At 36.2% G+C, this 25,816-nt stretch overlaps 1 protein-coding gene across 6 annotated transcripts in view; it reads right to left on the bottom strand.

The window, feature by feature from the left end:
• Positions 1-25,816, bottom strand: part of HIPK3 (homeodomain interacting protein kinase 3) — a 98,600-nt gene that overhangs the window by 7,423 nt on the left and 65,361 nt on the right. For 2 of the 6 annotated variants that reach the window (XM_069471253.1, XM_069471255.1), the window contains exons 3-15: positions 21,660-21,783; positions 11,060-11,179; positions 10,344-10,430; positions 8,939-9,123; positions 7,673-7,832; positions 6,816-6,939; positions 3,356-3,451; positions 1,980-2,101; positions 1,625-1,749; positions 1,371-1,532; positions 1,152-1,214; positions 568-864; positions 94-237 (exon numbers count right to left, since the gene is read on the bottom strand). In XM_069471253.1, coding sequence (XP_069327354.1) covers positions 94-237; positions 568-864; positions 1,152-1,214; positions 1,371-1,532; positions 1,625-1,749; positions 1,980-2,101; positions 3,356-3,451; positions 6,816-6,939; positions 7,673-7,832; positions 8,939-9,123; positions 10,344-10,430; positions 11,060-11,179; positions 21,660-21,783 — 1,809 coding nt within the window. The remainder of the gene's footprint in view (positions 1-93; positions 238-567; positions 865-1,151; positions 1,215-1,370; positions 1,533-1,624; positions 1,750-1,979; positions 2,102-3,355; positions 3,452-6,815; positions 6,940-7,672; positions 7,833-8,938; positions 9,124-10,343; positions 10,431-11,059; positions 11,180-21,659; positions 21,784-25,816) is intronic. The other 4 variants (XM_069471258.1, XM_069471259.1, XM_069471257.1 and 1 more) reach the window with 3 other exon arrangements.

Below are 25,816 nucleotides of genomic sequence, written 5' to 3'. Positions count from 1 at the left end.
CAAGTACTTATTAATTTAAACAACACAAAAAGAAATCATGAGCTTTTTAGTAGACTTAATATTTATTACACATTACTACTGAAGTTCTTTTACCTGTTCGGTCTCTTGCAAGGGGATGGGCTGGATTGCCCTGAGGAGCTGGTGGTGCTCAGAGTACTGTCAGGACTACTTAACGAACACATCCGATCAATGTTCAAAGTGCTCTGGCAAGCTTCACAATCTAGACTACCTTTACATCTGGTGGAAGAGAAAAGGGAAAAACATGGGTCAAAAATGAGAAGATACTCTCCAAGTAGCCAAAATTTGCATTAAGTAAGGATCTGAAACAGTTGAGAATGACCTACATGGACAAAAAGTAAAGCTTATAAATATAGGGAATAATGCTATAATAATCATGTTAAATACTATTCAGAAAGTTCCCTCTGTCTAGAACCTGATTCTCTAACTTGAAGGTTTTACTCACTCCAAAGGACATGGACAGAAAAAGGACAAGTCACAGAAAGTTATTTTTTAGCACACTAGAGGGCGCCATCATTATCCTTTACAGATGCAGCATCTGGCACTTACTCTCTCAGTGAATGTCTCTGTGAAGTCTCCTCCTCATCAGTGTCACTGCTAATAGTGATCACACTCACTGCAGGACTTGGGGAATCAGCAATGATAATGGTTTGCCGCTGTTTCTCTGAAACCGATGAATCAGAGTCCTGTCTGATAGATGTTTCACAGCAATTTCTTGCCTCTCCTCCTGAGTTATGATTGTCCTGTGTTTCTATACAGCTTACTTCCCCAACATCTTTCCCATTTATTATCTTTGGAGAAATAAGTGCTGAATGTGGGATGTTGGTATTCTGCAATGAATTACTCCTGCAACCAAAGGAATAATTTATAATTTCTGTAATCAAAATATGTACATGCCATTTTTCTAAGATATATTGTTAAATCGAATAACGCAAATCTTCACTTGTTCATGTATATAACACTAACATATAGAGGATGAGTTTCTGTGAAATATAAAATATTTCTAGAAATAGTGTAGATTGCATTTACATACATTTAAATGGTCGTTTTTTGGTAAATGTGATATCTGAATGTCTACAATTGCTACATTATAGGTAGATAATAAATCAAAAGGGCAATAAAGGCAATCTTACCAACTGAAAGCATTTATTTCCTCTCTTCCTGGCTCCCATTCCATTAGTTTTACCAAAATACCTCTGAGAAATTGAGAAGGGAGCTGGCTTAGTGTTTGTAACAAAGCTATCAAAGAGGTCATTTTGAATACAACAGAGTGACCCTTTAGTGTTCATGCAAAATTCATTTTAAAGATTAATTCTCAAAATGCAAAGGAAGGTTAAAGTACCAATACCAACCTGTTCTGGCACAGTTTATTTTTCTTAGTAGTGGCAGGTTGAGGCCAGACAACATGTGCAATGCCCACGCTAATTGGCTGAGGGGCCGATAAAGTTATCTGATTGGTTAGAAGAGGTTGAGGCATCACTGAGTTATAATGATTGCTGCGTGAAATCATTTTCCTAGGGAGAAAGTTCAGAAAAATTGAATCCCTTCTTTATCAAGATCTATTCTGTAAACCATTCACAAAGAAGTACTTTTATTTTTAACTTACCCCCAGTCTCCAAGCCTCTGTGAACCAGCCACACCCTCAGAAGTTAGTGTAGTAGTAGCAGGAGCCATGGGTGTTACCTGTTGCCAGGCAGGTACCAGCATCTGCTGTGTTCTACCAGACCATGTCTATTGCAAGAAAGCAAAGCAAAACAAAACAAAAACTAAGTTACAAGTAACTCAACTACACTATATCTTAAATTCAAAAATGTATTGGAGTAATAACTAACAATTACAAAAGTTAAAGTCAATAACCTATGAAAAGGACTAAATCCCTATCTCCATCATTTTCATTATTTCCCAACAGCACAGGCTGATATATGGACAGCACCTATTCAAAAGAAAGAATTATTACCAACCTGAGAAAGAACTCCTGGTCGGATCTGTAGTGGCTGCACAGCTGGAGCCTGAGTTACCAGTGGAACTGTATTATCTACCCTTATCGAATAACTAGTGGGTTTACCATGTGTTGCAGGAATACCTGTGAAACAGAACAGTTATCAGATAATAGAAAAAATATCTTCCTCTGATTTAACTTATACACTTATTTGAAATGTAAAGAATTGCTTAAATTCTTATTGGGTTTATAAAACAATTACCTAGATAAAATTTTCATAAGACTAACAAAGCAGTCTATGAGGAAAGTGAGGTGCTTCCTATCGACCCTGTGATAAACATTATTTTAAAAACTGTTATAAAGATACTCTTTGTTTTAAAATACATACTATAAAACTGAACCATTTATTTTTCTTGAAACTTACTAATCCTTTTAAAGTTTGTTATTGAAGCTTTATTTTCCTTTTGAAATAGCTTTGCAACTATGATAAAGAACATGAAAAGGTGAATCTCGCTCAATACTGAGATAACCTAGCATGTTCTTCTTTTCATAGAAAGTTAGCCATGCTTAGTATTTTCTTCTTTAAAACTGTGCTAGCATCTTATGCTCTCATCGTCAAAAGGGAAATGCATCACAACTTCATAATTCAATGGACATGATGATTTACACATGGACGAAAATTCAGGGACAGTACATTCATTCCAACCTCCAAAGGAAAACCAAAAACAATCTATTTGGCCTAATTTGATGCTATAACTAAGCTTTGCTTAACTGACTAGTTTTCCTAGTAGAAAGCTGCTAGAACTCCAGAAGAAACATGTTACCATTTTGTTTACCCACTAGGCAAATGAGAATGCAGGATTAACAGCCATATTAATACAGTTATGGTAATAATTTTGTTTCATACATTGCAAAGCACCTTGTAAATATTAAGTCTTATGATATTGAACTTAGAGACAGCAAAGTAGTACCACACCCCAAGTTAGAGCTTTGACTAACAATATTGTAGGGATATCCCTCAAGATCAGAAAGCACATTAACTAAAATAAATTCACTACTTCATAATTCCAGTCTATTATAGCAGTGACTTTCAATATGGGCTGGCAGATTATTTAAATATAATTAGTTTTGGGATAAAAGTGATACTGGTGTTTCTCTGCAGTGATAAGAGAAAAATACTACAATTGTTTTCTTTTCCTATTGAAAAACCTTAAAATTTTTATTGTATAAATATAAGTGTTAATCCTAAAGAGAATGTTAATTTTGTTCTGTTTATTTTCTTCATAGAGACTTTTATCTTACTGCCAGGGTGTTCTACTCTGTGCTCTGCCCAAAGAGCTAGATATTAAATTAAGTGTAACAAAAATCTATAGTTTTTTTTTTAACTGATCTTCTTACCCCTTCCAAAAAGCATGTCTTGATCAGCAAATTCTCCAAGAAATGGAATATAAGCACACCCAGGCAGTGTAGATATATGGCAGCAATAGACAATCTCTTCAAGAAAAAAAGCAGAATTCACTTTGACAAGGATGAAAAGACAGAGCGAATTCTCAAATCTGAACAAAAATCTCATTGCCCTTAAATTCTCTCCATAAGCAATGCCTTAAGATGAGAAGAATTCTCCTATATATATTCCCTCCTCATAAGAGCTCATTTTTGATCAAATCCAACAGTGGGTTAAGATCCAAATTTATTACACAGTTATTAGGTTAGCTGAAACTTTATCTTTGATCATATTTGCTTTAATACTTGAACAACTAGGCACAAAGACTTATAAATATTGTTTCAGGATAACAGAGGACAATTTTGCTGGCATGTACTTGACTCTAAAATAGTAGTTGTCATCCAGAGGGGATGAATAACTAACTTCTCAGGTTGCTAAATAATTTTAAAGGTTTGTTTAATACATAAAACTAAACATTCAAATTTGTTAAATAAAAGCTTAGTTAAGTCTTCTGTATTAAATAACAATTTCTTTTAAAATAAGCACAGTCTTAAGGATATAGTATCTGTATACCTATACCTGTATATTATATCTATAGTATCTAAAATATATAAAATGCATGACCTAAACACTATAGCCCTAAAGTGAAATAAAATTCTTAAGTGAAGGTGATAGACATAAAATTTATTTTAAAATACAAACCATAATGGTACCATAATTACTATCCAATAGCCCCCCAATAATTATTTTTAAATATTTCTTGTAAACGGATTGGTACATTATGAGAGGGAAGGGTAAGAAACCCAATATTCAGATTTTCTACAGAGGTGCTAAGACAGATTAGAGGGAAAGCTTTCATTTCTAAGGCAGACACTATACCAGCATGAAAAACAATGAAACAACATATTTACAGAGCCTGCCTCTCCTGCTTCTACTGCACCTGTAACAGAAGCTAACACATTATTTTACTTCCTCTTACTATTAATTCTAATTCAAGAGCATTGTTCTTGACATTTGATGGCTTAATGAGTCTGAGAGTTTAATCCTTTTTTATTCAGTTATCCTTATCATAAACCACTCATATAGTTGATACCATACGTACAGAAAGATCACTAGCTTTTTATCAATTATAAGCCATACAAAAAGATAAAAGATGTGTCTAAACTCATTGAAATGATGTAAGAATGATGCTCAACCCTGTTTAGAAATGTGTCTCATTAAGTCCCTTAAGTTTTTGCCATAAACAGAAGGTGGGCTCTGGAAAAAAACTGCTATTTCAGATCTTCATGAAATATACTACGAAATATACTACAGTGTAGGTGTTGACCCTCAAATTGATTTTGGTACATGGCAGAAATTACTAGAACCAAAGAACCTATTTGTTAGTATGGAATATAAACTTAGCTAAGTGAAAGTGCATTTATCAAGTGGTATTTGTCAAGATATCACTTAAGCAATAACTGATTTAAAAATTTTTTGAATAGCACCAGTCTTGGATGCTGAAGTATGTAGAAGTAAACTGTCATAAAATCTACCATTTATTTTCAAAGGGTACATGTATGTGTACTACAGATAGATAATGTAAATATGCTAAAATATTAACACATTGAATCTACAGTAGAAGACATTATTCCTTCAACTTTTCTGTTTGAAATTCTCACAGTAAACAGCTGGGGAAAAAAAACAAAAAAAACCAAACACAACAGCATCTTTTTAAGAGTGCTAACAATATGGTGATGTGAGCGTTTTTGTTATGAGAGACCAGCCATGGGTCACTGTTACAGATACACACCACCACTAGATCACAATATCATCTTTAGAATCAACCATTTGTCTTTTTTTTACACTTTCAGTGATACAAACACTTTTCCAAATGAGACCTTATATGAAAACCCAAAATATAAAAACAATGAAAGTAAAGCTACCCTAGTAGAACAACAGCAGCTAAAGATTTGACCTGTTTTCAGAAATTTCTGATTACGAGCCGATCAAGTCAACAAACATATTCTTGGTGCTTTACTATGGGAGACATTAAGATAAATTTTTTTAAAAGTTGCTCAAATCCATAAATAAAAAAATCAGGCTGGGCACGGTGGCACACACCTATAATCCCAGCACTTTGGGAGGCCAAAGGGGGAGGATCACTTGAGACCAGGATTTCAAGACCAGCCTGACCAACATAGCAAGACGTTGTCTCTTTAAAAAAAAAAAAAAAAATTAGCCAAGTCTGGCACAGGCACCTGTAGTCCTAGCTATTCGGGAGGCTGAAGAAAGAGATTGCTTGGGTCAAAACATTTGAGGTTACAGTGAGCTATGATTGTACCACTACACACCAGCCTGAGCAACAAAGCAAGACCCTGTCTCTAAAAATAAATGAATAATCTCAGAATCCAGAACATTAGAGGTAGAAATGACCAAGACATTATCTATCCAGTCTGCTTCCTTTTACTAAGGCTGAAACAGGTAAACAGACTCATCTAGACAGACGCAGTAAACAGCAGAAACAGAACTAGATTCCAGGTGTCCTGACTTAGCACCAACTGCTTTCATTTATGCTATGGAGTATCATCACTAAATTGCACATGGTGGTTTAGCGCCCCATTTGTAATCCATCTCTTGCTTTAAGACACAATGAGATTTCTGAACTACCATCTAGGCCATTTTTTAAATTTAATTTAATTTAAAAATGAAATAAAATAACTAGATGTTAAAGCCTAGCAAGAACAAAATCCTAGGAAAGGACCTAAGAAGTGGGGTTTTACTCTTGTTATTCCAGTTGCAAGGTTTTTGACTGTTTGCCCGTTTCGCTGCTATCACTCTCTAAGAACCACAAAGAATTTCCCAGTTTGAGAATGTGTGGCCTCTTGAAAGGAATTCTGCCACCCATCCCATTTGAGGATTTAATTAGTCATATTTATCTAAACAATGGACATGGTCTAATTTAATCAAAATCAATCCATGATATATTTTTTACCTAAACTATAGATAAAGAACAAGACTATGACATTTTGGGATAGAACTCTTTTGAGCAAAATATTTTAAAAACTCAGCTCTCAGTCACTTTAATGTTTGGTAATGATGGGCAAATAATACATACTTACCTGAACATCTAAAGCAGTGATACCCAGTATAGGGCAACCTACAGCTTTCCAAGCTAATTACTTTCTATTAAGGTATTTTATGAAGCTAGATTCTACAGAAAATGCGACTGTTATATAATCCCATTTTGTTAATGATGACTGCAGTGGAACTCTAGTCAAGAAATTATTGTCATTGTTCTAAGGACAGCTTAAGTTAAATTCAAATGTAGCACTAAATACAGCAAAAACTATTCAATATATTTAATGAACAGATGCCTAAATGTGTTTTAAAATAATGCATGCCTAAATTCAAAGTATAATTTAAATGAAATACCTTGAATAGCTGGGGGACAGATAATCAGTGTCTGCTGAAAAGCATCACCACAACCAAACTGAGCAGTTCCTGCCTGCAGAGGTATTCCATGATGCACAACTGAATGAGCAGATGTGGTTAATACCTGAAACAATCAATGTACAGCACATTATATACAGCACTCTGCTATGCTACACACCTATTATATAAAAAGAATTCAAACATGTTTCTTAAAATCATAATTCTACAAAAACAATGGACCCAGAAAATGAGAATAAAAACAAGTGACCCAACTAAAATTTAAAAACTAATTCTACTGAACCCTACTTTTGGTAGAGTTGTGACACACGGGGGCAGGTAGAAGATAATGAGAGAATGAAAGAAGAAAGGGAAAAGATGAATTTGAGTAAAAATGTTCCACTTTACCCTGAAATTTTACTAGATTCAATATAATAGCCATAGTAAGACCTTATTAGTACTGTAACTTCTAACTGCCAACATGAACTCCTCTGTAGTTCAAAAGCAAAATAAGTAATCATTTAAAAAAGAGTATAGGCCACGTGCGGTGCTCAAGCCCACCATCCCAGCACTTCGAGGGGCCAAGGCAGGAGGATCACTTATGGCCAGGAGTTCAATACCAGCCTGGGCAACATAGCTATGCCTCATCTCTACAAAAACTTTTTAAAAATTAGCCAAGTGTGGCACTGTGTATCTGTAGTCTCAGCTACTTGAAAGGCTGTGGCAGAAGGATCACCTGAGCCCAGGAGTTTGAGGTTGCATAGACTATGATAATATCACTACACTGGGCAACAGAGCAACACCTGCTTCAAAAAAAAAAAAAAAAAAAGTATAAATTATTAATTATTCGAGGTTCTTACCTGGCTTCTTAATGTTCCAATTTTAGTAAAATTTGCTGTCAGAGTAGCAGCATTGCTTGAAGCAACTGGTCTTAAAAGTGAAGATTTATTGTGATTATTTGTGTCACATGAATTTAGGTGAGACTTACAAATATCCATAATATGAAAACAGGACTTTACACTGCAAAAGAAAAAGTGAAGGTTTTATAACATCATTTTAAATGCTTAGTTTTAAATTAACATACATTAACAAAATAATTATTCCTAAATGAAAAAAATTCTACAATTTGCATTTAATCTGCTTATTTCCAATAGTATTTCTAACAGGAAATCCTATTAAGAAAAGATTGAATTTCAAAGCAAGAATATATTACATCTGTAATATTTTTTAAGACAGAAAAGCAATAATAAGCTTTTTTTGGTTAGCACACAATAACTTTATGACCCCTGTAGGCTCTAAATAATTTTTCCTAAATTTCTAGATCTCCACACCACTAAATTAATGGTACCAAGTATGTGGCTACCATGTTATTTTTCAAAGTGATTGTATAAGAAAAATACTAGAACTTTTTTTAAGTGCTTGAGTGAAAAATGTAATTGTGCTTTTAAGAAATATCAATTTTAAGGACAATTCACAATAGCGGATATCAGTTCATTCCTGTGCCTTCTTTATTTAGTCTTTTTAAATTATTAGGGGAATCTCCTTTAAGTCACTTACTTTATTCCCTTCGTCTCATAAAAAAGATGTCTGGGGCTCAAAGAATTTGAAAGATTTCCCCAAGGTAATTCTGACAAGGCCTTCGGAATCTGAGCATATATTCTTTTCTACTGATCCATTAAAAACCTCCTTTCCTTCATAATGCAGAGGAGAAAGAGGAGGAAAAAGAAAAGCAAAAGGTGTGAAGAAAAATGTAAAATGGAATTTGCAGGACTCAAAAGAGGACAGAATCTAAGGTCTGTGAAAAGTGAAATGTGACCTGGAAAACTGTTAACATTTCCTTTTATATATTCCTCGTTATTAAGGTAAAGTCATATAAAAACAAAACCACTCAGTCATATTTTTAGTATGGTATTTTAGAGAAAGAACACTGGACTGCAATTCAGATTTGTGTGCTAGTTCTACTCTGCCACTTACTAGTCGATGTGAACTTGGCCAAGTTAGCTAACTCTTTTGACTCGTTTACTTTTATTTAATGAAGAAAAGTCATTTTTCTAACACACTGATTTTCTATAGATTTAGTATTATTATTTTTTCAGAATAACTTAAGATATTTTAAAGTAACATACTGGTTGCTATGAGGGAAATCTAGAAGATGTTTCATATTAACAAAAGAATGGTTCAGAGTCTCAGCTGGAGTAATTCTTAAATCTGCATCAATCAGCAACATTTTCTTCAACAGACTAACAAATTCTCTTCTATCAGCTTTCTCAGCCAAAAGATCACTTCCTTCCAAATCCATCACTGTGTTCACCTAAGAAATCAAAATTTCAAGCAATCAAATTTTTAAAAAGCCATAGAGAATAGTATATGTTTAAGTTTCACAATTTAAAAAAATCCCAACACAGGACAGAACAGAGGACTACAATTTTTTTAAAACAAAGAAGAACAATTGAGATTAACAAATCCTCAAAAGGTTTTGAGGCACCAAATAGGATTCAAAGCAGGGGGGAAAAAAATCTTCTTTAGTTAAAAAAAAAAAAAAAAAAGGCCGGGCGCGGTGGCTCACGCCTGTAATCCTAGCACTCTGGGAGGCCGAGGTGGGCGGATCGTTTGAGCTCAGGAGTTCGAGACCAGCCTGAGCAAGAGCGAGACCCCACCTCTACTAAAAATAGAAAGAAATCATATGGACAGCTAAAAATATATATAGAAAAAATTAGCCGGGCATGGTGGCGCATGCCTGTAGTCCCAGCTACTCGGGAGGCTGAGACAGGAGGATCGCTTGAGCTCAGGAGTTTGAGGTTGCTGTGAGCTAGGCTGACGCCACGGCACTCACTGTAGCCTGGGCAACAGAGTGAGACTCTGTCTCAAAAAAAAAAAAAAAAAAAAAAAAAAATCCATTTGTAATGAAATATAGGGAAAAGAAATGTTTGCTAGAATTTTTCCTTTTAAAGCAAATACTTTTTACTAAAGAACAAGATAGGTAAATTTAAAATTTTTTTCTTTCTTTCTTTTTTTTTTTTAGACACAGAGTCTCACTCTGTTGCCCAGGCTAGAATGCTGTGGCATCAGCCTAGCTCACAGCAACCTCAAACTCCTGGGCTCAAGCGATCCTTCTGCCTCAGCCTCCTGAGTAGCTGAGACTACAGGCATGCGCCACCATGCCCAGCTAATTTTTTCTATATGTATTTTTTTAGTTGTCCAGATAATTTCTTTCTATTTTTTTAGTAGAGACTGGGGTCTCACTCTTGCTCAGGCTGGTCTCAAACTCCTGAGCTCAAATGATTCACACACCTTGGCCTCCCGGAGTGCTAGGATTACAGGCGCGAGCCACCACGCCTGGCCATAAATTTAAAATTTGACAAATACCATTTAGTTCCTGAAGGTTGAAAACTTAGAATTAATTTCATTTGAAAAACTTAACAACAGCAAGCACTCTGTAGCCATTTAGAAAATGAGTAACCTTTGGCACCCCTGGCATTCAAGTCTGCCATCTAAGCATGCCAGAGTAACAAATGTGGCTCTGGTACTCACATTCGCTATATCATCCAGACTGTTGAATATGTACTTTCTGGCTTCTTTAGACTTCATTCCTGTCTCTGCCTCATGCTCTTCCAATGTCTTATTGCATATATCAAAGAGGAGAAAAGAATATATTACTATCCACGAAAATGTACATTTTTATTTCTTTAATCCTGGCACATTTACTCTAATATATTGAATTTTTCAAAGCAAACAGTAGTTTCAAAAGAGTAACCATCAAAAATGTATTTTTTTAAAAAAAATACATCAAAAAATGAGATGTGCTTGGCTCAGGCCACAAAAAACATTACATATGTAACAAACTCCTTAAACAAAATAACTAATTATAAACACTGAGAATTTACTGATCCCTCAAAGATCCTAGCATATTTGGGGCATGTAGTAAGAGGTTAGATTCAGTCCCTGTCCTATAAAGCTTAATAATATAGAACTGAATATAGAAGATAAACATACAACACAAATGTAGTTATAGATATAAAAGTTAAAAAAATTTGAGATGAGTTAATAATTATGTTGTCAAAGAATGAGCTAAATTATTCTGAGGGCCTTTTCTTTCTTTTTTTTCTTTTTTTTTAAGGGTCAAAAATGAAAATTCAAAAGAAGGAAGAAATGCAATAAAATAAAATTAGAAATGGACGGTATTGCTCGTGCATATGAGGCATCTTAGAAAACTGTTTTCCCAAATATTATCTTTTTTAATGAATTACCTTTAATCTCCAACTAGAATGAGTCATATCTGTTTCTTTGCAAAAAAATCTTGTGGATTTTGTACCCACATTCAACAACTGTTCTCCTGGTAAACCTTGAGTCTGAGAAATGTATCGAATCTGAAAAATAATTTACAGAACAGTTTATTCAGTTTATTCTTTCATGTATAAATGCCACTTAGACACTAGGCTAGATGTTAGGTGAGGAATGGAAAGATGTAGTCTGTGCCCTCAGAAATTCATGGTCTAGCAGAGAACATACACAGAAACAATTACAATGCAGTGTTAATAAATATCATAATAAATTCCTGCTTAATGGAAAAACAGAGAGCATACCTAAATTAATTGTAGTCAGATAAAGTTCCAGAAGAGATGATACTCAAGTTGGGTCTTAAAGGACAAGTAGAAGTTAGCAATGGAAGGGTAGGAAAAACCTGACTATGCTAAAATTATTATTTTTATATATATGTGCGTGCATGTGTATGTATGTCTGTGTCTGTACATATATATAAAATCAACAGAGAATACCCACACATTCATAGACTAGAAATAGAGGTTCACTAAGGGAGAAATGGCAAGAGATGAAATCAAACTAGCAGGCAAAGGGCATTACCAGCAAATTAAGAAGTTTAGATTATGTCCCAAGAGATAATAATAAGAAACTATTGGAGAAGTTTAAGTAGGAAATTAACAACTTATATTTTTAAAGCAATGTCTGAGAATGAGTGAGGGGATGAGGCCAGAGGAGAAATGAAGGAAGTCTGAATTGAGAAGCTAAGTGGGAACAGAGAGGAAGGAGTAGATTCAAAAGAGATTTATTAACGGGATGATAAAGATTGGGTGAATTACTACGATGGGAGTTTGGAGGGGACACTGCTATGAGACAATGACATATGCGTAGTTGTTTCTGTAGAGGAAGAGACATGGGTATAGGTGAGTTCCCACAAGGAGGATACTAAAAACCTCCAGCCTCAGGGCCTCTGCACTTAATATTTCTTCTTTCTGGAACACTCTTCCCCCAGATACCTGTATGGCTCTCTCACTTCCTTCCGCTCTCTGTTCAAATGTCACCTTATTCTTGAGGCCTTCCATGACCCACCAACAAATAACAGCAAGCTCTGTCCTTCTCAGTACTACCCCATTCTCCTGGCTTTTCATTATCTCATAGTCTGTGCATTTACTTTCCATTTTCTTACCCCACTCTCCATAGAATCTAAGTTCCAAGAAGGGAAGAACTTTGTCTTCTTTCCTTACATATCCCCAGCACCCATGAAATGCTTGGTATATAACAGGCCATCAAATATGGTTTCCCCCACTTAATGACTAGAAAACATAGGGAATAAAACAGAGGCTTAGAAAAGGTCTCTGGGGGCTAAAATTGTCTTTCCATCCTTCCTTCTTATGAAAACTCAACTCCTTTAACCTATATTCAAGAATAAATGAAAGGACTTTTTCTCTCTTTTAACTTCAAGGACTCTGCTTTGTCAATTAGTCCAGCAGTCCCCAACCTTTTTGGCACCAGGGACCAGTTCTATGGAAGACAATTTTTCCATGGACGGAGTGGGGTGGGTGGGAGGCAGAGCTCAGGGAGTGAGGCAAGCGACAGGGAGCAGCTGTAAATACAGATGAAGCTTCCCTCCTCAGCACTGCTTCCCTCCTGCTGTGTGCAGCTGCCCCCCTTCCCAAGTTTCATGGAAGAAAATTTGGTGGGGGTGGGGGGGTGGGGAAGTGGGTCTGCAGCTGGGTCCCTAACAGGCCACAGACCAGTAGGGGGTTGGGGACCAACAGAATTAGTCCATCCTCTCTTGTACCTTCTATTTCTTCCTCTCTATGAGCTCTCTCCTCACTGACTACAAAAAATGTTCAATTTCTTCTATCCTCAAAAAAAAAGGAAAACAAAACCAAACCTCTCTTAACTATTTAACTCCCTATTTTCTCGGTTAAGAGCCTTAAAATAGCAGCCTATATTATTTCACTTCCCATTCACACCACAACATACTGCAATCTGAACTTTACTCTCACCACCCTCATAATATGGTACTAAGATAAGTAATGGCCTGTTAATAGATTCATTTAATAGTCACACATAAATCCTTATCTTACTTCGATACTAACAGCTACCACCTTTTTACATAAAAACTCTGCTTGTTCCATTTCCATGACACCATTCTTTCCTGGTTCTCGGACACTCTTTAACTGCTTTCCTGTGTTTGTTCTTTATATCACATTGCTTTCCAGAGTCCTATTTTCTTTTTTCCCTTTACAAGTCCCAGGTGCTCATGGTTTTATATCTAAATCTTTAGCTCTGAGGCTCCAGACTCAACTGCTTATGGGAACTCTCCACCTGGCTAGACTTTAAGTGCCTCAAACTGGACATATCCTGAACTGATTTTTTCCCAAATCTGCTAATCTTTATGTATTTCCTCCTCTGATTGGCAGCAACACCATCCATCCAAATCAGAAACCTGAAATTTATGCCAGACCAAGTACCTTTCCCTCATCACCCTCCCACAACATCCAAAAGCCTAAAAATTCTACCTCATTAACATTTTTGTAACTGTCCCCTCCCTCTCCATCCCTGTTTCAGGTCTTCTTCAATTCTAAGTTACACAATTTTACAAGCCTCATAATTACTCTATCTGGCTCCAGTCTTCCCTAATGCCCCCATCCACTCAATTGATTTTTCACAGTTACCAGACATTTTGGCAAAATGTAAATCTGCTGCTCCCCTGTATAAAACTTCTTAATAACCCCTTACTGCCTAAATTTTGCACAGGCCAGTTTCTCTTTCCTATATTGCTCTCTAACTCCTACTCCAATGTACCTATTCTCTCTTCACTAAATCCACATGACAAACTTTTACTATGTCTTCTTCAAGACCCAGTTTGAGAATCTTCTCTATAAAGCCATCCCTGACAATGCCAAGCAGAAGTAACTATTCTCCTAGGTGCTACCATCACATCTAGAACAGGACAACTTTAATGCATTTATAACACTATATGACACTTTTTTATATGTCTGTTTTCCCTACTAGATTTTGAGCCTCCTAACAGTCTGTTTTATTCACATTTGTATCCTCAATTTTATATGAAATGACAACTAAAATAGCAACCTTACAAATTAGCTTCATTTCATTAAAGTGCTATTCCTTCCCCTACCCCTTCCCCTCAGAGTAGCTAAAATCCTTATTTTAAGGAAACAGAAAATGGAAGGAAAAAAGTATTGAGTCTGGTACCTAGATGTAGCATCAGATAGAAAAGCTACTGACAATTCAATTTCAACAAACATACCCAGAGCAACTATTATGTGTTGGATGCTAAAGATATGCAGATGAATAAAACATGTTGCCAATCATCAAAAACATATAATTCAGTGGAATAGATAAATATTTAAGCACATAATTTGCAATTAAGCTAGTAAGTGCCACTGTGAAGAAGAAAACAAAGTGCTAAAAGAACACAGAGAATAGAGCAATTAATGTACCTGAGGAGTTAAGATGGCACTGCAAAACAGAACAACACAAAAGTGGCAGGCAAAGCTCTTAGAGTTTATAACTGGTAATAATGCCTGCCCAGTCGTTTTGTTTTTGTTTTTGGTTTTTTTAGAGACAGAGTCTTACTCTGTTACCCAGGCTAGAGTGCAGTGGCATCATCATTGCTCACTGCAACCTCAAACTCCTAGGCTCAAGCGATCCTCCTGCCTCAGCCTCCCAAGAAGCTGGGACTACAGGCATGCACCACTGCACCTGGATAATTTTTCTATTTTTAGTAGAGACGGGGTCTCACTCGTCTTCAGGCTGGTTTTGAGTTCCTTAGTTCAAGCAATCCTCCCACCTCGGTCTACCAGAATGCCAGAATTACAGGCACGAGCCACTGTATCCGGCCCCTGCCTGGTCTTTTGAAGAGAAAATGCTTCACCTATAGCCCCTAATATATGAAGTAACCCCTAATATACGAATATATTTGCCTCCCCCATCTCTAGTGGAAGAGTGGGGATCTGACTTGTAAGCATTTAATTTATAAACTGGCCCTGTGAAATCAACTAGAAATAAGCCAAGCAAATCAGATTTACAATGTCATAAACATGAACTAAGAAATACCAATGAGCTGAAGGGTAATAGATAAAGCTGGAGTTTGAAAGGTTAAGAGTAAGCAGAAACTCAGATCAGTGCAGACAAAGGCCCTTTTAACTCTTCCTGCATATTGCCTTAGGACAATCAATATCCACAGGGTAGTGTAGAAGTGGTCCATTGTTATAGCTTCTGGATTCAGACTGCCCGTGTTCAGATTCTTGGGTAAGTTATCTAACTTCCCTTAGAGAGCAGGTAAGTCACACTGATGGTCCAGCACCAGAGTGAAGTTCCACCAACACCCATTAATTCCTCTAGTGTTGCCTTAATTCCAAAAGCAACTTCAATTCCACATTTCACAGACAAAATCTAGTCATATTATAGTTTCATTCTTTCTTTTTTTGGGGGGGGGGGAAGGCATCGAGACCAGGTTGAGGAATGAGACAAGGCTGGTACCACGGGGACAAGTCAGGCAGAGACCAGGGGCCCAGGAGAGGAGTGAGGTCAGTCGGGAGCATGGCGGGCACCAGGGTCTGCCATCCAGCCTGCACCATTCTTGGATTTTTTGTGACAGTCCACACATATAAATAAATGTCCCCTTACTTGAGTCAGCTTCAGTAGGTCTCTTTGAAATCCAAATGGCCTGACAAAAATAGAAATATTGAAAGATTTTTCTTTTTCTTTTGAGACAGGGTCTTGCTGTTGCCCAGGCTAGAGTATAAGAGTGTCATCATAGCTCATAGCAACCTCAAACTCCTGGGCTCAAGTGATCCTCCCACCTCAGCATCCAGAGTAGCTGGGATTAGAGGTGCACGCCATCGCACCCACGCTAATTTTTTCCCTCTGGAGTTGAAATAGTGAACTTTATTTTTCTTACATAAGGTATCACTTGAAATTACCAAATATAATTTGAATATAAGTTCAGACATTTTGCTGGTCTGGAAAAGATTGTATCTTAACTCCAACAAACATTTTGGAGGAACAATCAACATTTACCAAGTAAATATTGTCCATCCATCCATAAAAATATTATTTAATTTCCTAGAGTACTTTTGACATTTTCCTGGTAAATATAAGTCTTGTAAATTCAACACTAAAATAAGATAGTTTATCTACAATTAACACAGGAAGAGATCCAAGTACAGTAACAATTGGTAGTAGGGCCTTCTCTAAACACACACAGGTATATGTGAATGGAAATGAAATGCACATATAAAAAAATATGATACATGATAAATTCTCAACATGGTCAGTGCCTAGTTACAGAATCTAAAATTCAAAGAGGAAATTGCGTTGGAAAGGCTTTAAAAGACAATGATATGGCCAGGCTTAGTGAATAAGCCTATAATCCTGACACTTTGGGAGGCCAAGGTGGGAGGATCACTTGAGGTCAGGAGTTATTAGAGACCAACCCGAGTAACATAGCAAGCCCCTGTCTCTACAAAAAGAAAAAGAAAAATTAGCCAGGCATGGTGACTTATATCTGTAGGGCCACCTACTCAGGAGGCTGAGGCAAGAGGATCCTTTGAGCCCAGGAGTTTGAGGTTGCAGTGAGCTATGATGATGCCACTGCTCTCGTACCCAGGCAACAGAGCGAGACCCTGCTTCCCCCTCCACCCCCACCCAAAAAAGACGATGATAAAGATGACTAAAGGGCTAGAATATAAACCCTATAATGAAGAATTAAAATAATTTGAACATTCTTTTCCTGGTGACTCAAATTTGGCTGTTAAGAATACAGTTCTGTTAATAACTCTTTCATCCATTTTGTAAACGGAAAAAAAAAAATCTATATCGTACTAGAAGGTTAAAAGTAAAGATTAGACATAAGATATATCAATAAGAAAGTTACAATATATTTCATAAAAATCTTTATTTTAGTAAATGTTCCACATATACTTGAGAAGCATGTATTCTGCAGTTTGGGGTTTAGTGTTATATAGTGTCATTAGGTAAACCTGGTTAATTATGCATTCAAATCTTCTACATTCTTACTGAATTTTTTCCATCTGTTCTATCAATTACTAAAATATGCTAAAATCTCTAACTATGATTGCCTATTTCTCATTTTGGTTCTGTCAATTTTAGATTTACATTATTTTGAAGCTATTATTAGAAGTTTAAAATACAGAATTGTGTATTCATGTTAAACTGAATTTTCCAAATTGACTAGGTTTCCTCTCTTTATAAATAATACTAACATATTTATAATATAAAAGCATTCCTGGCCGGGCGCGGTGGCTCACGCCTGTAATCCTAGCACTCTGGACAGGACGAGGCGGGTGGATCGCTCGAGGTCAGGAGTTCGAGACCAGCCTGAGCAAGAGCGAGACCTCGTCTCTACTAAAAATAGAAAGAAATTATCTGGCCAACTAAAAATATATATGGAAAAAATTAGCCGGGCGTGGTGGCGCATGCCTGTAGTCCCAGCTACTCGGGAGGCTGAGGCAGTAGGATCACTTAAGCCCAGGAGTTTGAGGTTGCTGTGAGCTAGGCTGACGCCACGGCACTCACTCTAGCCCGGGCAACAGAGCGAGACTCTGTCTCAAAAAAAAAAAAAAAAAACAAAAAAAAACAAAGCATTCCTGTTGTTAAAGGCAATGTTATTAATAAAAGAAAAGCAAAAAGAATATCTTATACAAGATAAACTCTGAGATATATTTGTACAAAATATTACCATAAGACAAAACAATAAACTAGCATGGGTTGCTGGCTCCTTTCCTAGAACCCAATCCTGGGGACAGGACACCAACAGAAGTAGACTGTGAACACCTTCAAGTGACAGCAGACTGGCAGCTGTAGAGTAAGCAGTAGAGGCCAGAAGAGGGCCAGTGCCAGAGAAGGGAGACAGATTAGGGCAAGGTCTTTTAACTCTTCTCCCATAGTGCCTGGGGACTATCAATACCCATGGGTTAGTGCAGAGGTCGTCCACCGTTAACAGCTTCTGGATTCAGACTGCCTGTGTTCAGATTCTTAGGCAAGTTATTTAACGTCCCTGAACCCTACTTTCCTCATCTATAAAACAGAGGCAATAGCAGTATGTATCTCATAGGGTTGTTGTGAGCATTAAATGAGTTAATAGAGTGTTAGAATAGTTCTGGCACACAAAAGAACTCAGTAAGTATTAATTACTTAATATTACTATTGCCTACTGCACTACCACTCTAAGGCAAAAAAGAAAAATTTTTTAAAAGTACCAATCCCCCAATTGGGGTGTCCAAGTATATCTAGGCAGCTGATTACTGGAATAGCGAAGAGATAATAAAAAGATGCATGCCCTACTGGTGGCCCTTTTACACCCGAAATTAGGTGATCATAATGTAGGGAGATGGGGAAAAATCTAGCAAAATCAAACACATTACTAAGTAAAGTTCTAAAAAACTTATGTGAACATTTTAATGGATGCAAAAAAAAAAAAAATCTGAAAGTCCCAAACCAAGTTAGGTTTAAAAAAAAAAAAAAAAAACCTTAGAGAATTAGGAATAGAGGGGAGCTCCCGTATCTTGAAAATAGACATTTATTGAAGCCTAGCAAACATCACACTTGAAAATGAGTATAAAGTCTAAGATTGGGACCAAAACAAGGATGCCCACATTATCACTCCTATTTAGATTCATTTATTTTGGAAAATAACTATATTAAAACACTGAATTAATATTGTGCAACTATTGACGTAATATGCTAATGACTTTTTAAAAATTCTTTGGAATTAAAGTAATATATATTCTGAACATTGTTTTGTTTTGAGACAGCGTCTTCCAGGCTGGAATGCAGTGGCACAACGATAGCTCACTGCAACCTCAAACTCCTGGGCTCAAGCGATCCTCCTGCCTCAGTCTCCTGAGTAGCTGGGACTACAGGCACTCACCACCATGCCTGACTAATTTTTTCTATTTTTTGTAGAGATGAGGTCTTGCTCAGGCTGGTCTCAAACTCCTGACCTCAAGCAATCCTCCTGCCTAAGCCTCCTAGAGTGCTAAGATTATAGGCATGAGCCACTGTGCCCAGCCTGAAAATATTGTTAATCTGGATCAGATAACACCTTTTCTATAGTTTTGTTTTTAAACCATCTATTATAGTCTCTGGCCATACCACCCTGAATGTGCCTGATCTTGTCTGACCTTGGAAGCTAAATCATCTATTACAGATTTTAGAAAAATTGGGTTTTGGTCAGAGCTTTATTTTTAACATTACTATTGTGACTTCTGACAAGTCGATTCATTTTTCTGGGCTTCAGTTTTCTCCTTTATAAAATGGGAGAGAGCAGTAATTAGATAATCTCCAGGGTCCTTTCAGTTCTTAGACATCAGTTGTCCAAGACTAGAATTATGAAATCCAAATCCGGAGTATAACAGCAAATCAACTTGAAATTGCCACTAGATGGTGGCCTGCTCTAGGGTACTATGCACGCCATAAATTGTAATCTGCAAAACCAAGGGTATATTTCTAACATCTGACTGGTGCCTCAGTATTTCAGCAGCTAAGGGTTTATGAGACTCTCAGATTAGATTACCTACTCTTTCAGAACTAGCAATAGTCTAGCATTTGTATCCAAGTTAGCAGTTGGATAAAAAGCTGAAGGAAGCCAAGATATATGGAAAATTTCACACAAACTATATTTTAATGGATATTCTGAACATGAAGGAGGGAAGGTAGAGAATATAGAAAACCTGACTTAAAAGAGGAGGTTCATGGGTAGAAAGTCATTGGAAGATAAGAGATTAAAGTCAATGAGCCTACAGTTTTCAGTACAGTAATATGCTGCACAGGCTTGTAGCCTAGGAGGAATAGGTTATCCGACATAGCCTAGGTGTGTGGCTATCCCATCTAGGTTTGTGTAAGTACACTCTATGATGGTCACAGTATGATGAAATCACCTGACAACACATTTCTCAGAATATATTCCCATCATTAAGTAATACATGACTATATATACACATATACACATGTATCTTCCTGATATGTATTTATATTTATATATTATGACTTTAGGAAATAGTGCTATGAGGAAATATAAACCAAGGTAAGGGGTGTTGGCAATATCCATCATCTGTGCCACCCACTTTCAATATAACACCTTGTATTCTGATTCAACTTTTAATCAGTGACTGTTTGAGTTTTAAGGGAGGGATGTACTATCTTTGTATCTCCACAATGTCTGGCTCGGGTCTTGCAACAGATGTTCAGTAAGTATTTGTTGAATTTCCTCAATTAAATGATATCCATTTGCTGGCATCATGGAGAGGAATTTTTACCTGATACTGACTAATGGGCTGGCTTGGATCCCACATAAAGACAAGAAGTTTTGGAAATGGTTTGCAGCTGTCATAATGACAGATGCTAATTTAAGCAACAGAAATTTTGTTCTGAAATATGCATAGATTTCATAGATTTTCTCCATTTTATGGAACAGTCCTGAATCCACATTTTTTCCTCTTTTCAAAATAAAGTTTGTAACTATGTTAAAAATAAATACAGTCAATGATAATGTCTAATTTAATAATTAATATTAAATGATTTTTAGAGTCATCTCAGGAACATTTAAGTCACTCAAACTAATTACTTCTCTTATTCTTTTTAATATAGAAAACAGCCCTGAAAAATCAGAATAAAGGTACAACATATATAATTGTTATGTGTGCTTTAAAATGTTCTATTTTCTATTATTTTCTTGCTTAAAAGTTAAATAATATGACATCTAAATAAAAATTACATTTATCCACTACAAGCCTATAGAATGACAAAATTAATGTAACCACTTTATTGATTTTGACTGAAATTTTCTATTAAAATGAGTTGAGTATGTATCTCTCTAATAAGAGAGACACAGAACAATGAATAACATGGCAATGTCTCCAAAAGAGAATCTTGGTATTAAAAAATCAAGACAATAGCAAACAACATTATCTAATAGTTTAGAGAGGCTAATGAACATATCTCAAAACTACCATGAAAAATGTGTTTAATGAGGTAATTTGCTGGATTCTACTGAGAACCACTAAACAGTGCTAAAAGTGACTTTCAGCACCATTCATAGACAGCTGAAAAGACTCAAGAGGGTTCAAGTGACTGAGGTACTTTAACACCAACAACAGTTGTTGGTTTTAAGACCAAAAGTTATAATGCCTTTTAGGAGCTTTTATTCCTTGGAAGGGGCAGACATTTCATACACCCTCAAAGTCTGTCGCCCAAGCAAAGCCCAGTTAATTAAATGGACACAATCCAGCTCTTTGCATGTCCATGGTATAAAATGAGATACAAACAATTCTCTCAAGAATCTTACAAAACTGGTCAAGAGCCTTTAGATTATAACTTTGTTTATGAAACTTTACTTCACCATTATAAAAGTTTTCAAAAGTATTAATTTTGAGATTTTGAACTTAAAGTCTGTAAGGTTCCCAGTTTTGCCACTTTACATTTAAAAGATTTTCACATGTATTTTATACCTGGGGCATGCATTCCTTTTAGTCTATGACTATATTTTACTTTCTACCAACTCTACTAGATTACCATGATAGTTCTGTTTGTTACCTGATCATATTCCAAGGCTCCTGGGTAGAGCGGCCATCCAAGGAATAGTTCTGCAATCACACATCCCAATGACCACATATCTATGGCTTCACAAAATGGCAACCCCAATATAATCTCTGGAGCTCTGAAATTAAAAAAAAAAAAAAAAAAATCAGAGTGGTTTTTCTTTAAAATTACCTAATTTTATCTGTCATTCTAATAAAAGTTAGTAAAATGACAGAGTAATCACCTTGTATTTATAGTAACTCTTCACTATTTCAAAACTCTTTGAAACTAAGCCATAATCCTGAAATGATCTGAAAAAGGTACTATGAGTACAACATTGCTAGGATGAAGATTCTTCACAGTAATCCTTTTTTCCTTATAGAGTTTTATTAACATAACATTTTTTTTTTAAAAAAAGAAAAAAACATAGATCTTGTTTTTGAGACTTTAGCAGGTTAGAAATAACACATTAGAAAGAGAGCTGGCAAACTATTAAAAACATGCACTATATCATCAACAGAACTGAAAACCAGACATTGAGAGATTAAGACCAAAACAAAACAAAACAAAAACCCCAAAGGCTAAAAGTGAAACTGGACCTAGATATTATTTCAGAATACAGTAACAAAAATTTACCTAATTGGAGCCATTAGACATCCAAAGAAACAAAACCAAGCTCAATGTATTCTGTTTCAAAAGGCAGAAGAGTATAGGATACAATAAAACAGTTAAAAACTATTTTAGCACCTAAAGGGGGTTTGGTTATTTGGAAATTGTGCTCCATGAAATATATCATTCTCAGATAAATTATGTTGCTACTTTACATAGCTTTCCCATGAGAAGATTCACACCCTCAGAGAGGTTCCAGGTACAGCTGTGTAATTCCAAAGGAAGTCATATATATCCTAATTATCCTAGAGTTGTGTGTTCACGTGTGCGTATATGTTTAATTTTTTGAAAACCTCAATCTTACAGAGAATTGCAAGAAGAGTACAACAAGCATTTTTTTCCTAAACTACTTGAGAATAATTTGCCCAATTACCATATACTTTGTATTCCCTACAAACAAGAATATTCTCCTACATAATAATGATATAGGCCGGGCGTGGTGGAGCACACCTGTAATCCTAGCACTCTGGAAGGCCGAGGTGAGAGGATTGCTCAAGGTCAGGAGTTTGAGATCAGCCTGACCAAGAGCAAGACTACGTCTCTACTAAAAAAACAGAAAGAAATTAGCTGGACAACTAAAAATATATAGAAAATATTTGCCGGGCATGGTGGCACATGCTTGTAGTCCCAGCTACTCGGGAGGCTGAGGCAGGAGGATCACTTGAGCCCAGGAGTTTGAGGTTGCTGTGAGCTAGGCTGACGCCACGGCATTCACTCTACCCTGGACAACAAAGCAATACTCTGTCTCAAAAACAAACAAACAAACAAAAAAAGACATAATCACCAAAATCAGGAAATTAACACCAATACATCTCTACCATATAAAGCTCAGACTCCATTCAAGTTTGGCCAATTATACCAATAATGTCCTTTTTGGCAAAAGGATCCAACTCAGAATCATGGATTGTATTTAGCTGTTGTATCTCTTTCAGTCTTTTTCGATATGGAATAGCTCCTTAGTCTTGCCTTGATTTCCATGACCTTTGCATAAGACATTACAGGCCAGTAAAATGTCCCTCAGTATGGGTTTGTCTGCTGTTCCTTTGTAATTAGATTCAGGTTATAAATCTTATTGAGAGGAATATCACAAAAGTGATGCTGTTTTCCCATTGTGCCTTATCAGGTGCCACACAACTGATATGCTCCATTACTAATAATCTTCACTTTGATCATTTGATTACTGTGGTGTCTGCTAGATTTTTCCACTACTAAGTTCTTCCTTTTCCTTTTGTAACTAAGTATTTTGTGGGATTTTGATTTGAAACTACATAAATAATCCATTCCTTATCAAACTTTTAATGTATTAGTTTATTTACCTGTATGAGTACAGATTAATGGATTCCTGTTTTATTCAATGGGTTATAATCCATTACCATAATTATTTGATTCTCAAATTTTCCCAGATTTGACTGGTCAGAACTCCCTCAAACGTTTATGTTCTTTCATCTTGTCCCCATCATTCTTTGATTCCTTTTCTTTCTGACACAGCAAGATATTCCAAGCTCATCTTGTTCTTTCCCTGCTCCAGCTCTAGAAGCAGCCATTTCTCTGAGGATTCCAGGTTCTTTTAGGGTAGAATGGTCCTCATTACTACTAGGATTATTCCCAGGCCCTCTCCGTTCATATATTATCTATGGTTAAGCAGAATAAGCCTTCTGCTAATTTCTTAACTGAGACTGCTGGTTGTCACTATCTCCTAAGGCATTCTCAATCTTGGCTGGCTGCACTTTACAATCACTTGGTCCTGGCCACACCCTACACCAATCGACTCAGCAACCCTGGAGATGGGACTTAAGAATCAGTATTTTTTAAAGTTCCCGGGATGGTTTCAACATATAGTCAAAGTTGAGAACTAAGGCCCTAGACTCAAGAAGTTAGATCAACTGGAAGACCATCCCATTTCCTCCCCAAAACTCTTCTGACAGTATAAATTCAAAGGACAAGGAACAAACTGTTTTCTACCATAGATTTGGGATCTACCCAGAGAATCTTGTACTCCTGGTCATCTCTGCTATAATTAATAGTTAAGATTCAGTATAACTATCTAAAACATAGTTATAAAAGGCTTTCATTCTTTTGATAAAATATTTAAATGTCTGCATGGATATATACTCATGAATTATTAATATATTCAGATATAATCAAGTGCTAAAATGTTATAAAAAGAAGAAATAAGTTACACTAAGTAGTAATCCTATATACTAAAATATTGTACAAAAGTAGCTAGAGAAGATGGAAATCTTATTCCTTTTTGGTCACTACTGTATAACTAGAACCTAGAAAAAAAGATCCACTCAGTAAACATTTCTCAAATATATCATTCCAACGTAGTGGGTCACACAAAGGAAAGCACCAGCGTGAAGTCTGTGTTTGGACTAGACCTTGAAGTAGAGAAGTCCAGGCAAAAGAAAGAGACTGGACACGAGTTCATGAAGGGTATATATTAATTTACACTAAAAAGACTCAAAGCAAAAAGGCAGTTTCAAAAGCATGGCGTACAAAAGGGATTCACTATTAATGTTTATCATGTACTAATCTAAATGATAGAGAAAAATGATTAAGACTAATAGGGTTATCACTGTGTGTATGAAAGCTTTATGATTATTTTGAAATATTTAATATAAAAAAATTCTTCATAGGATTTGAAATGTTAGTGTAGAAATTTTCAATATCAATTTGCCAATGAAAGAAAACTAACAGAATGATAGCAAATAAGATACACAATTTGAAGAGACTGAAATTATTTGAATCACATGGACAGTAAGAAATGAGTTTCTGCCAATCAAAGAGCCCTTCTGCCATTTGCCACCATTTAAGGAATGAGCCAAGTTTCTAACTGATGGTAACATGAATATAGCAATATTTTTATAGATATATTCAGGAATTGCACATAGCCACTTCAAACATAAAAAAATCTAAGACATAAAAGTAATATTTGCAGAAGCAAACTCAAATTTCTCATTTTAAAATACGAAAGAATTTTAACTGAAAGTTTCATACAAATTCATTATCTTTTATTGCATGTCAGTTTAGATCCTCTGAGAAGCAAACTGATGTGCCAGAAATTTACTGGGGAAGATGTCTGTTAAGGATACAGCGGGAGGAAGAAGCAGGAGCAGGTGAGGAGAGCCCCCAGACATCAAGTAGGTCTGGTATCTGCGGATGGAGATAGACAAAGCAGGAATTGTGTAGAAGAAACTTGGTCAGCAGTGCAGTTATGAGAAAGTCTTGGTTGGGCCAATATGGAGTTCCTTAGCAAAAATTACGTGTTTGAGGAGCCCACCAACAAGCAAGAATAGCCCAGCTCCAGTGCAGCCACTATGTCTGGTCAAGGGATGGGAGGGGCCCAAAGGAAGTGTGGCCTCAGCCTGAGCACTGCAGTGTATCTGAATGAGCAGCAACTGGAGGCTCTCAGTCAGTCAGCTGCTCTACACAGGAGGCTTTTGTTTTTTTAATTTGTATAAATCTACGGAGTATAAGTATAATTTTGTTATGTGCCTAGA

The sequence above is a fragment of the Eulemur rufifrons genome, chromosome 6 (genome assembly GCF_041146395.1).
Source record: "Eulemur rufifrons isolate Redbay chromosome 6, OSU_ERuf_1, whole genome shotgun sequence".
Classification (NCBI taxonomy): Eukaryota; Metazoa; Chordata; class Mammalia; order Primates; family Lemuridae; genus Eulemur; species Eulemur rufifrons.
This window is presented reverse-complemented; position numbering and strand designations above follow the sequence as displayed.